Source organism: Archocentrus centrarchus, chromosome 14 (genome assembly GCF_007364275.1).
Source record: "Archocentrus centrarchus isolate MPI-CPG fArcCen1 chromosome 14, fArcCen1, whole genome shotgun sequence".
NCBI lineage: Eukaryota > Metazoa > Chordata > Actinopteri > Cichliformes > Cichlidae > Archocentrus > Archocentrus centrarchus.
Window position 1 is genome coordinate 34531905 of NC_044359.1, and position 11893 is coordinate 34543797.

An 11893-nucleotide genomic window follows, 5' to 3' on the forward strand; every position below is an offset into this window, starting at 1 on the left:
CTTATTTAACCGCGTCTGCTGCACATCAACAAAACAAGCACGACTAGAACCTTGTTATGAGGGGACTGTGAATGCGAAATTCAGTATGATATAGAAGGCTTACAGACAGGCTTCCTTTAAAAATCCTCCTATTTAGTTGCAGTCTGGGGGAGCGTTTGAGAGCAGTTGACTTTAGTAATTTCTTGCTATCATTCTTTTGCGTTTGTTGACTCAAAGCACAGCGGGCTCCACGCCATCATGAGGGAAACTCATGTAGAGAAGATGATGCAGCCTCGCATTTAAAGCTGAGCTCCACGCTGTGGAGACCGGCTCTTAATGCAAGTGGTAAGACAGCCGTTTGAACTCTAAGAAGCATCTCACCGTGATAACTGGATTACAGCCACATATTGGGACTAAACAGTAACACTGCATTCAAAGGATTTATATGATTATTATTAAAAAAACAACTAAAAAACCCTCCCGGTCGGAAATGTACACAACAAGGAAGTGAGCTTGCCGGTCAGACAAAAGAATAAGCACCGATATATATATATATATATATATATATATATATATATATATATATATATATATATATATATATATATATATATATACTGAAGCACGTGTCGTCAATCAAAACCTGATTAGCTAAAACTTCAAAAATATGGATACACTGCAAATAACGTAAAAAAAAAAGTAGCATGGAATTTTTTGTTTGGAAAATAGGAAAGGATAGGACAGGACAATGTTAGTAAGAAGCAAAGAGCTATTCCACAGGCTTACTTATAGTCAACTGTACACATATTTCCGCCGGCAAATTAAAAAAGACACAGGTGTGACTTTTCAAAAGAAAATGTCTCTTGCCTCATAATAATAATAATAATAATAATAATAATAATAATAATAATAATAATAATAATATGGTAGAGTTTTTGTCAGACATAACACGACAATTCATAGCCTGTACACAGAAAAAACAGTTAATTACAAAAAATAAAAATAATAATCAATAGCCCCACCTGTAATCAATATTAACACTGTACAGCCTATTTCCCCCTCTTTGTAAAACTGCGATTTATATCGGCTAGCTATTTAAATTAAAAAAAAAAATCGGAATGATACTACAGTAGTCTATAGGCTGCATTTACAGAAAACAGCTGTGCAGCCTACTATAGTAGATGATCCGGGGAGCAAATGCCATCCTCGATATCCACATCGTCTTCGTTTTCTTCCAGCATGTACGAATTCGATTCTAGGCCGTTTTTCAGCTCTTCCGCGCTTTTGTCGTTCAGTTCGCTCTCGCTGGAGTTCTCCGCAGATCGCTCCAGCTCTCCGGTTGCCTTGCGCTCGTCCTGCGCTTTCCTCAGCTGCTTCTTGTGCTTCATCCGCCTATTCTGAAACCACGTTTTTACCTGCATTTAAGATAAGGTAAAATTAAAGGATGCTGATTAGAAAGGTCCGCCCCCACCCCCATATAACTTTCTGTGATGGAAAAATTTGTTATTAAAACTATTTAGCTATAAATTGAAATGAACGTTATCTCATGTATTATAACATATGGCCTTACATTCAAGATATGAAAAAAAAATATTTCTTCTATATATGGTTAAATAACACTCTGAAGAATTAACTGTCGTTTGGGGATTTTTTTCCTTTCTTTTGTATTATGATATGAATAAACAAAGATTCTAAAAATACTCCACAGACATAATCTACATGTGGAAATGACCCTTGATTCCTTAAACCTCCAAATACGGCATACTGCATTCGTGTGTGTGTGTGTGTGTGTGTGTGTGTGTGTGTGTGTGTGTGTGTGTGTGTGTGTGTGTGTGTGTGTGAGGCCAACCTGTGTCTCCGACAGACTCAGTGCTGTGGCCAGTTCCACTCTCTCAGGTGTGGACAGGTACCGCTGGATCTCAAACCGTTTCTCGAGGCCAGACAGCTGCGAGTCAGAGAAAACCGTTCGCGCTTTCCTGCGTCTGCAGTGCTTGCCCGGTAACTCTGCGTGGTGCTGGAACAAGGCCGGCATCTGCATCCCTGCAGGCAATATGAAGAGGAAATGATAACGACGCAAAATAAAATAAAATAAAATAAAATAAAATAATAAAATCGGAATATATCAGAGCAGATAGATTCGCTAAAACTGAATGAATATTAGTTTGGTGATTAAATCTTTGTGAATATAAAAAGTATTACCCAGTTTAGCGTCACTAGTTACACAGTGGGCTAACTGAAATATAACTGCCCATTTTAAAAGTGTGAAATGACTAAAATGAAATAGAAAACCCACATGTTAGAATCGACTTTATAATTTCATTGTACTTAATCAGACAGTAGAATACATAGGGAGAATACATGAAGCGAAAATTAAACAATTAAGCTTAATAAATGATTCAGATATGTCTATTTTCCTCTAAATGAAGCTTAATAATAAACTATAGCATTGTCCAGATAATAGCATACTGTGTAAGTGACGGTTTTCTTGTTATTCCAGGCCTCTGCCTCTGGTTTTCTCTTGCTTACCAGATGTAAAGAAGTACTGGTGGTGCTCCGGTTTGTGGAGAGGATGGTGCGGATGTGGCGCCAGTATTGGTGTAGGCATCAGTGGGTATCCATACTCCAGGATAGGCATCCGGGAGGCCAGGGAGCTACAGAACGGCGAGGGAATAACCTCTCGCAGCGGCTTAGGTTTGTGCAATAAGATGTCCTCAATGAAAAACGACGTCGACCTCTGTGTGGGTGCCGCAGATGTGTAGTTCATACTCATGGTGTTACTTTGGATTTATTATTCCCTTGCCTTTAAACCTGCATCAACACCTGTCTCTTCCCTCCAAGTCTCCCTCAGGTTAAAATGCGGACCCTGTGTGTGACCAGTGAATGACACTATGCTGAGCATTACACAGATAGCGGTGGGAGGGCACATTTGCAACAAGTATTTATTCAGAGACAGTGTCGGATTGGGGATACTGGTTTGCGCATCAGCCAATTAGGGCTTTCGATGGGCGGAGGGGCGCCGCGGGGGACTAGATTTTCACTCTGATTGGTTAGGACAGATTCATGGCTTTTTTTTTTTTTTTGGGAGGGGGGGGGGGTCCAGATAAGGAGCGCACCTGTGACCAGAGTTCATTTGGACAGCAACTGAAAGTCCATCTGGGAATCATCGGGTATAGCTGCGTTTAAATGGTCGCCCAGCAACCACGCTGTCTTGGCCGTATGTCCTAGTAAAAGCAGTAGTCTCTATTTAGCCTAAATATAGACTAATCTGTAGGCTATATTTATTTGTAAAATTTGCGGACAGTCTCCCAGCAGTTCGGTCCTTAACATATTTTATAAAGGAGATGTTTTTTCTGCCGGTCATAGAATATAAACCAGTAGGAACGTATGGATGAACAAATTGTAGATTTTAAAACTTCTCTTTGTAGGTCAGTATTTTTTTTTTCATTTATAAAATGCACATATATTTAGGAACTTTCATGTCAGTCATTTGTGCTGTAATTGTGGTTACTGAAAATATTCTACAATATTGCCACTTTTCTCGAAAAAGAGCGACATAAATGCTCAACCCAAAAACTCTAAGGAGCATAAATTCACAAAAAGGCTTTGTACACATTGCAAAAATAATTTACAAGACAACAAGATAATAAGGTCACAGATGAAAGGAATCTGCCAACATCCAACAGGGTAGTAACATTTTGCAATTTCATTTCTTTTAAATAAATAATTCCCCCTTATTTATTTAAGCCCAGATATTGCAAACTATATCCTGAACTGGTCACTGTATAACTATATACTATATTCAGTACTATATATTGGTCACTGCCACTCTAAGAGTCACCAGGCTCTCGCCAGTAGTAGCATTGCGCAAGTCATGTTTAATGACCGCACTGAGATGCGGCAACTTCAAGCCGTTTATTTTTTTTTATTGCATTTTTATTTATTTTAACTTGTGGATTTTCTACTAACCACCTTTGCAGGACCGTTAAGCTGTAAGCACGTTCAACCTCCTGAACCTCTGAACTTTGGGAAGAATCCAGCATCTTAGGAAAAACCGAGTGTATGACTTTTTGATGTATTACATATGACACAATTATACGAATAACTTTTGTAAAATGTTAATAAAAATAAATTGGTAGAATTGTAATAATATAAAATAAATGATATAGCCTGAATATGCATAACGCAATAGATTTAGCTGCGTTATGGGCTCTCCTTGTGGTGTTGAAGAATTCTCCTTCGATGAACCTGTGCTGTTCTCCCATTTCAATATAAGCCATAAGAATTTCACACGTGCCTGTTGGTAAACTCAGGTATTAAATTTGAATTGCTGTATTTCATTTGTGCACCACACATTCAGTATTTTCACCTGTACGCTACTCCTGTGAATGGGCCTCAGTGATTTCCTTTGACCACATGCAGTGGTTTTTGAATTGTCCGAGACATTCAGTGAAACAATTTCAGCACTCTTCCTTCATATTAGTACTTTTTGAATTAAGTGACTTAGCTTGTGCCACAGGGGGATAGGCTGCTACAGGTCTGTTTTGTCATTCCGCCCAAATTGGCTGTAATTGTCGGTATTGAAATCTGGGAGAGTACAAGTACCGCTCCTGTGCCCATTTAGGATAGAAAGCGCTGCGCTATAATTTGTTGATATGGTGTTGTCATCACATTTCCAATCAGTCCGCTTAATGTGAAAGTGTCTTAATGTAGGCAGAATTCATGCTGCAATGCTATTAGGCAATTAAGAGAGATGTTAGAGCGGAAGTTGCAATCCTTGGACTGGAGGACAGGATTTCTATTTGATCAGATGGAGGGAGAACAAATTAATTACTGGGAGTCAGTTATGCTAGAAAAGCGCTGCCCTGCTGCATTATTGTGCATAGAGTTGTTAAGAATGGAGCTTAGTATATAAATTAATATAGCTGGATGGAAGCCAAACACCTTTGGCACGATTGAGACTGTACATATGTCTCTTACCTGATCTAATAGTATTAACTCCCCTTTTACACTTCATATAGGGCTAATATCCGGATATGTTCCCTGTAGGAATCCTTCAGAAAGGTAAGTCAGAAAGAAATAAAGTAGAAAAAAGGACAGGAACCTTTAAAGACAATGACCAAGCGGACAGAGGTAATCCTGCTGCACCTGGCGACGCTTCAGTCCCTTTTGTGGAATGCACCGGCTGCTTTTAAAGGGAAAATTAGAAAGTATGAATCAACAGTTATGAAATTGAAACGATCCGTTCTTAAAAAGCAGTTAATCGGGTTTTTGTGGCCATTTCATTAAGTCAGATGTTGAGACTGCCAAGTAGTGCGTCACACTCTTATGCAGCATTGCGTAATACTTGGTTCATAGCTATCAATACAGCCGTGCTGGTTAGGATAACGCAGCTACATTTACGGAGAAAAGTTTGTCCACATCGTTTGGCCTTGGAAAAATAGAAGGCCTTAAAGTTTAATTCCCCTACAGTATTTTTTTTTTAATTATTGCATATAATTTGTATGATATTAAAATACCAGGCTTGAAATTAGGTCAGTGGTTTGTGCTTTTCTTAATGTAGCTCCACAAATAAGAGGGAAAGTGTTTTATTATTATATAATTAAGGATGAGTATTATATTCATAAAAGCATATATCTTGAATTTACCCTCAACTTTGCATTTAGCTTTAATTAACATTTTAAAATGCAATTTGATAGATATTTTTATTAGTATGCTATGGGATTATGATAAAGCATAAGTGTGGTGAACAACATTGATCAACAATCTACCTTGTGACTTGAAACAGCCGGACCATCTGAAAACAGATGAAGAATAAATACACACAAGCTTAATGAAACTAAAAACAATATGCAGTCTCTGTGTGTATGTGAATGAAAAGGAAGAAACATACTGTACTTTATTGAAATTATTTAAACTTTGATCATTCAAGTTCTAGAGACATTTATGTGTCCATGCTGATGGTAAGAATCCAGAGTCTTGTTGCAGGTCAGGATCAGAATCTACTGCTAATTTGTGGATGTTGTTTTTTTGTCATTTGTGAGTTAGTACGTCATACAGCCATATATAAAATATATATGAAAAGACAAAAATTATATTGTCTATATATATATATATATATATATATATATATATATATATATATATATATATATATATATATATATATATATATATATATATATATATATATATCATTTTTTTTCTTTTCAATTTTTTCAATTAGGAAAAGTGTGTGTGATTTGTGTCAGTTGTGGCAAAGCAGTACTTGAACATGGTGATAAATAGCTATTTTCTGATTATAAATTGTGTAGTAAATGACTGTTTCCACTCATAATAAAGAGCAGAGGTTTAGTAAACTGGCATTTTTAGGTCACCCTCAGATGAACTTTCATTTGTGACTTCACTGAATTGAGTTATTTGTATTCTGTATTCGTGAGTCTCTGAAGCAGCTTTGTTTTCACAAAGAATTCACCACCTTAACTGATTAAGACACATTTTTAAGGTTCACAGTAATAAAGGTTTTACACTACAATGCACTACAGAAAAAGTTTTGTAGTGTATACAAAAACATATACATTAAACACTTCACATTGCTCTGCTGTTTGATTTGCATGTATTGTTAATGCATGCAAATCATGAAATAATACCATAGAAATAAAAGTATTCTTGTTGTTTATCACTTCTTACATTTAACTGTCCAAGTTCATCTACTTGGAATTTTTTTTCCTGATATTTTCTAAACAGCTTAACATAGTGGTATTTTCACAATATGAATGATGTCTCGATCTAAACCATTTTCTTATTCAGTATAGTGGAAAGCCTGCTGATCAGCAGGTACTCACAGCATGGTGAAAGAATCCAAGACAAGCACTTACTAAAAGCATCACTTACTGATAATGTCACATCATTGATTCAGCTGCTTTACTGTGAATTAACCAACATCTAGCTGCACTGATTCTACTCAGGCAGTGCTGTTGTGTAATGTTACACTCTGCAGTTTTTGTTTTCTTTAGCACATGGATGCAGTATTAATTCAGTGTGCTAGCTATGGCCATGTTACATTATTGGGTCATATTGTCAACAGGCTAATGCACTTTGGTCTATTGGTTTGCATGTTTACCTGAAACGAAGGTGAGCACCACTGACACCCATCCAATGATGTATGACCAGGAGAACCTCCAGTTTCCATGGCATTTTGCATAGTAGTTTATAGTTAGACCAGCGTACACAGACATTGCTAGAAACACTAAAAAACTGTGCAGAAAAAGGTTAAAGGAAAATGTAAAAAAAAAAAGAATAAATAAATAAATAATTTTTTTTAAAAGATTGTAAAAATATGCAAAGTTGTTGCTGTGTGCTCAGCAATGGTATTTGTAATGTTAGCAGGAACTCACTTTAGTAATAGAAGAACAGCAACAACAAATTCTATCATTTTTACTGAATAAAGGTCACTCTAAATTATGCAAAACAAAGCATTAAAATAGAAGCTTAATGCTGCCTCTGAGACATGAATAAAGTCTTTTATGAACATAAGCATGTGTGCTTTGTTGTGAAACTGTGCTGTTAATGGCATAATTACAAGATCATTTGTTTGTGATGAGTACATTAGTTTAATTATTATTTTTCAAAAACCTGCCCTTTGTCTCAGTGATTGATGGTTGGTGTCATTCAAGATCAAATCAAATTCAAACTACTGCTCATGCAAAACAACAGAATCACGTACAGAAGCAATACTTATGTGAGAAGAAAAACAATATGCCTGCAGCAAAGGTTTTGTCAAACCTGTTAAAAGAGGAAGGCCTTAATGCCAATGCTGATGCTGATGAAACAGGCCAGAAGAGAGAGGATCATCAGGACACGGGTGGCATCTAAGTGGGCTATGGACAAGGTCAAAGGTCAATAGGAGTCACTTGTGGGGTCAGTGCAAGTCAACAATGAGAATGATCTGCGGTGTAACCCTGTCAGGGCATTGTTAACAAGTCAATGAAAGATGTAGCAGAAAGATAATGTGTTATTACTTTTGATGTAAATTCTAACCTGCCAATCCAAAAGAAACAAATGAACACCTAAAAAATGTTATTTAACTTTTGATGAACTGAAGGCAGTTTTTAGCACAAAGATTAAATAAAAAGCACATATGATATGATTGAATTCTCTTAATACACAACATACAGTAGTGGCACAACAGCCACCAACAATTCATCACCAAGACAACACATCTTCTCCTTGACAGTGATAAGTGTCAAAGATAATCACAAATAAAGCCAGAACCCCACCTTTTTTCTTGCCACAAGCTTTAGCATCTCTGTCTGACCATGAGGGTGAAACTTGGTAGATCCACATTAGAGTCCGAGATGTTTTGATTGAATCATGTTTCAGTAAAACACATGAGACTACACTCATAGTATACTTTCTGAGTCATCACCAATGACTCCAGTTCATCACTTTTGTTGGGCAGAGCATTGACAGTTTGTGTGATGACTTGTTGGCAGAAAGGGCTTATAGCTCCACTTCCAAGCCTTCACCTTTGCACCAGCATGGCAACCATGAAAACACCTCTTTATCTCTGGAATAGGGTGGGATCTTTCAGATTTGCTCAACCAAAAAATGCTCTTCTCTTGAGTACACAGAAGTATCCATCAGTACTTGACCCCCCCACCCCCCCCACCCAAAAAAGCCCCCAAATTGATAAAAATACAACAACAATAAAGTTAAAGTTTGAGTAAAGATCAGAGCCACTAGACTTTGCTACTACCAGTTGAAGTGCATGTTCTAGAAATCTAAAAAAATCTATGTGGTTTGGCCAGAAAAAAAGATGAGTGTAGTTTGACATTGTCTTGCTGAAATAACCAAGGCCCTATGAAAAATGGCAGTATGTGTTCCTTCAAAATCTGAATATATTGTTCAGTATTAATGGTGCCTTCTCAAACATGCAGGTTGTCAATAATGTGCACAGATCCCAACATATGATATCACAGAACTTGTTTTGAACTATGCGCTGATGGTCCCTTGTACTTTTAGTCCTCGGGACATGGCATTAATTTTTTACAGAAACATTTTCAGATTATGCTTGGTCAGCCCTCAAATCATTTTCTACTTGATGTATCCATTGTAAATGCAGATGGCCTTAATGGTGTATATATATATATATATATATATATATGTACTTGCATTTGTGGATGCAGCAATGAACCATGCTCCTTGTTTTCAGGTTTTCAGAGGTGTTCCTGACCCCATACAGTGACTTCCACTACAGAATAATTTACATGATTCATATATATCTGTCTGGCATGATAACATCTGGCAGCTGATCCTCTGCCAGATATTGATGTTGATATTATTATTACATCCATTAGGTTATGTTTTTTTTTAGTTTTTGTGAGTGTGTGTGTCGTTCAATAAGTAAACATGGTAGGTAAAAGGTTTTGAATGAATTCTGATAAAACTTTGTGTGTGTGTGTCTGTGTGTGTTGGGGGGGGGGGGGGGGGGTCATGTTAACAAACCATTTAAATTTGCCTTACATCCTTCAAGGTCTTCAAGGTTAACTTAATGATTTATTGGCAAGAAATTGACAAAAATTGTTATAACTTAGCAAATATGACTTTTACAAGAGTGGTGTGTATTGTCAACACAGAGAAAGTACCATATAAATATTTAAATGATCAATTTGAAGGTGAATAGATTGATCTAAAGGTCAAACTGATACTAATGGTATTTAGAGCTATTCATTAAAACTATGTTTCTTACTGCCACTGTTTGTACTGACAATGTACAGGCTTATAGGGAATGATATATGGAGATTTTTAAATGTGACTTTGGTAAGACAAATAAATAAACTTTCATTACGTCAAAGTTTCATAAAATGTCTTTTATCTTTAAAGATGCTAAATATTCTACTGCAATTGTTTGTATTGGTAAAAGTTTTATATTTTGGCTTGAAATGAAATTAAACAATGAACAATGAAATGAATGTTGCAGTTGCACTATATTCACATAAATAAAAAATAAATAATAAAATAGTTAGACTCAAAATTATGTCAAATATATATAAAAAAACTCTATCATATTATTATTATTATTATTATTAATAATAATAATAATAATAACCATCATACTAATAATCATAATATGGTGGCGTGGTGGTTAGCACAGCGCCTCACAGTTACAAGGTCTGGGTTCGTCTCCACCTTGGCCCGGACCTCTCTCTCTCTGTGGAGTTTGCATGTTCTCCCTGTGTCTGCGTGGGTTTCCTCTCACAGTCCAAAGACATGCACTTACTGGGGTTAGGTTAATTGGTGATTCTAAATTGTACATAGGTGTGAATGCTTGTCTGTGTCTCTGTGCTAGCCCTGCGACAGGCTGTACAGGTGTACCCTGCCTCTCGCCCTATGTCAGCTGGGATTGGCTCCAGCCCCCCTGTGGAAGAGAATGAATGGATGGATGATATTATTATTATTATTAATAATTGCTGTAAAAGTAATTTCCCAAATCTGAAATAAATAAAGTATTTCTCATATCATCCATTATTCCATCTATTTTTAATGTAGTGGTGAATGAGCATCCGAAGAGCTCAGCTGAGATTACTACAGATGATGAACTCCCCAAAAACAATTTAAAACTGTGAAACATTATTTCTAAATTGTGGAACTACTCACCCAGACATTCTTTCACAGAGTGGTGAACACCTCTTTATCTTTAATTCTGAATTACTCAGGTTCTCTGTGGTGCCTTTTTTTTTTTTTTTTTTAAAAACAGGGCCACAGTTTAGCTACTGTCAGCACTGGATGCCTGTTCTTGGGATTCTCATGTTATATACAAAGTCTTGACTTAGAGCTGAGCAGCATCATGCATAATGTCATATACAACATGCAGCTTACAAGATAAAAAGTTTTATGCTTTGATTTTGGTTTGGAACATTATTGAAGGTTTTCAGTATAAAAAATAAGTGTCTTTGGAACAACTTCATCTTTCAGAAATGTTTGTACAGCTTACATAAAAATAATTAAGACAGTCTGTATAGTCTATATTGGTTATACTTACCAATGGTGTCATTCTGAGGGAAGCATTTCCCCAGCATGCAGTAACGCCACAGGCCCTGGTGCATGTAGTTGGTAGACTGCCAGTACTGCATCCAGTAATCGGTTGCTGTGGAAACAATCAGAAGGATGTTCCTCACGCCTGCACAGAACAACCCACCACCCATAAAGCTGTACATCCTGCACCTGCAGGGACAGTGGGACATAAGGTCATTTAGCATCAGTGGTCACTGGCAGGGCCCCCTCTTCTTCACCACACACACACACACACACACACACACACACACACACACACACACACACACACACACACACACACACACACACACAAACACTTCTGGGAGAGAGGGTCTAAGTGTCAGTAATTGCATTATAATGATCATATTATTTCTACTGGATTGCGCTCTGGGGTTGCCTGTGTGTACGCTCCTCTTTGTTCTCTGGGAGATCAATCCCTGAAGATAGGCTTTACATACACCCCTACCCCCAGTGCACACACACACACAGATACTTATACACACACAGAGACATGTCCAGCCTCCATTGAGTCCGGCAGTGCTTTGATACTTGATACATCCATCACTGTTCCACCTGGATGCAACATCCAGCAGCCATCCTCTCTCTCTCTCATGAAGAGTCATCAATGATGTTTTTGGTGGGGAAAGGATTTTAGATATATATCCTGTTATGTCTGAAACCTGAATAAGCTGTGTATATTCAATAAAGAGCTCTGTATTTCTGCTGGATAACATTTTGTCCTAATCACCCTCTAATTTTAGCAGGTGTATCAGTCTAAACCATTGATCTCTGAAATTGTATAACAAATGAAAATCATCTCAAAATAATTATTGTATGTATAATTTAAGATTGTGATAAT

General features: G+C 37.0%; 2 protein-coding genes across 2 annotated transcripts; both read right to left on the minus strand.

The window, feature by feature from the left end:
- Positions 1 to 1151: 1151 nt before the first annotated feature.
- Positions 1152 to 2804, minus strand: bsx (brain-specific homeobox). The gene is made up of 3 exons (XM_030747271.1): positions 2506 to 2804; positions 1829 to 2019; positions 1152 to 1394 (listed from the first exon to the last, which is right to left on the minus strand). Exons 1-3 carry the CDS (start codon positions 2747 to 2749, stop codon positions 1152 to 1154), a joined length of 678 nt encoding a protein of 225 aa, XP_030603131.1. The 5' UTR covers positions 2750 to 2804.
- A 4275-nt stretch (positions 2805 to 7079) lies between these two features.
- LOC115791497 (lens fiber membrane intrinsic protein) lies at positions 7080 to 11195 on the minus strand. Its single transcript, XM_075074420.1, is given in 4 exon segments — positions 7080 to 7233; positions 7714 to 7773; positions 7775 to 7856; positions 11021 to 11195. Coding segments are annotated over 4 exon segments (471 nt in total).
- Between the last annotated feature and the right edge of the window lie 698 nt (positions 11196 to 11893).

Coding starts and splice junctions, on each gene's coding strand:
- bsx (XM_030747271.1), bottom strand. CDS start 2,749: ATGAGTATGAACTACACATCTGCGGCACCCACACAGAGGTCGACGTCG. Junction 2,020..2,505: donor CCAGTACTTCTTTACATCTG/GTAAGCAAGAGA, acceptor TATTGCCTGCAG/GGATGCAGATGCCGGCCTTG. Junction 1,395..1,828: donor TGAGTCTGTCGGAGACACAG/GTTGGCCTCACA, acceptor TCTTAAATGCAG/GTAAAAACGTGGTTTCAGAA.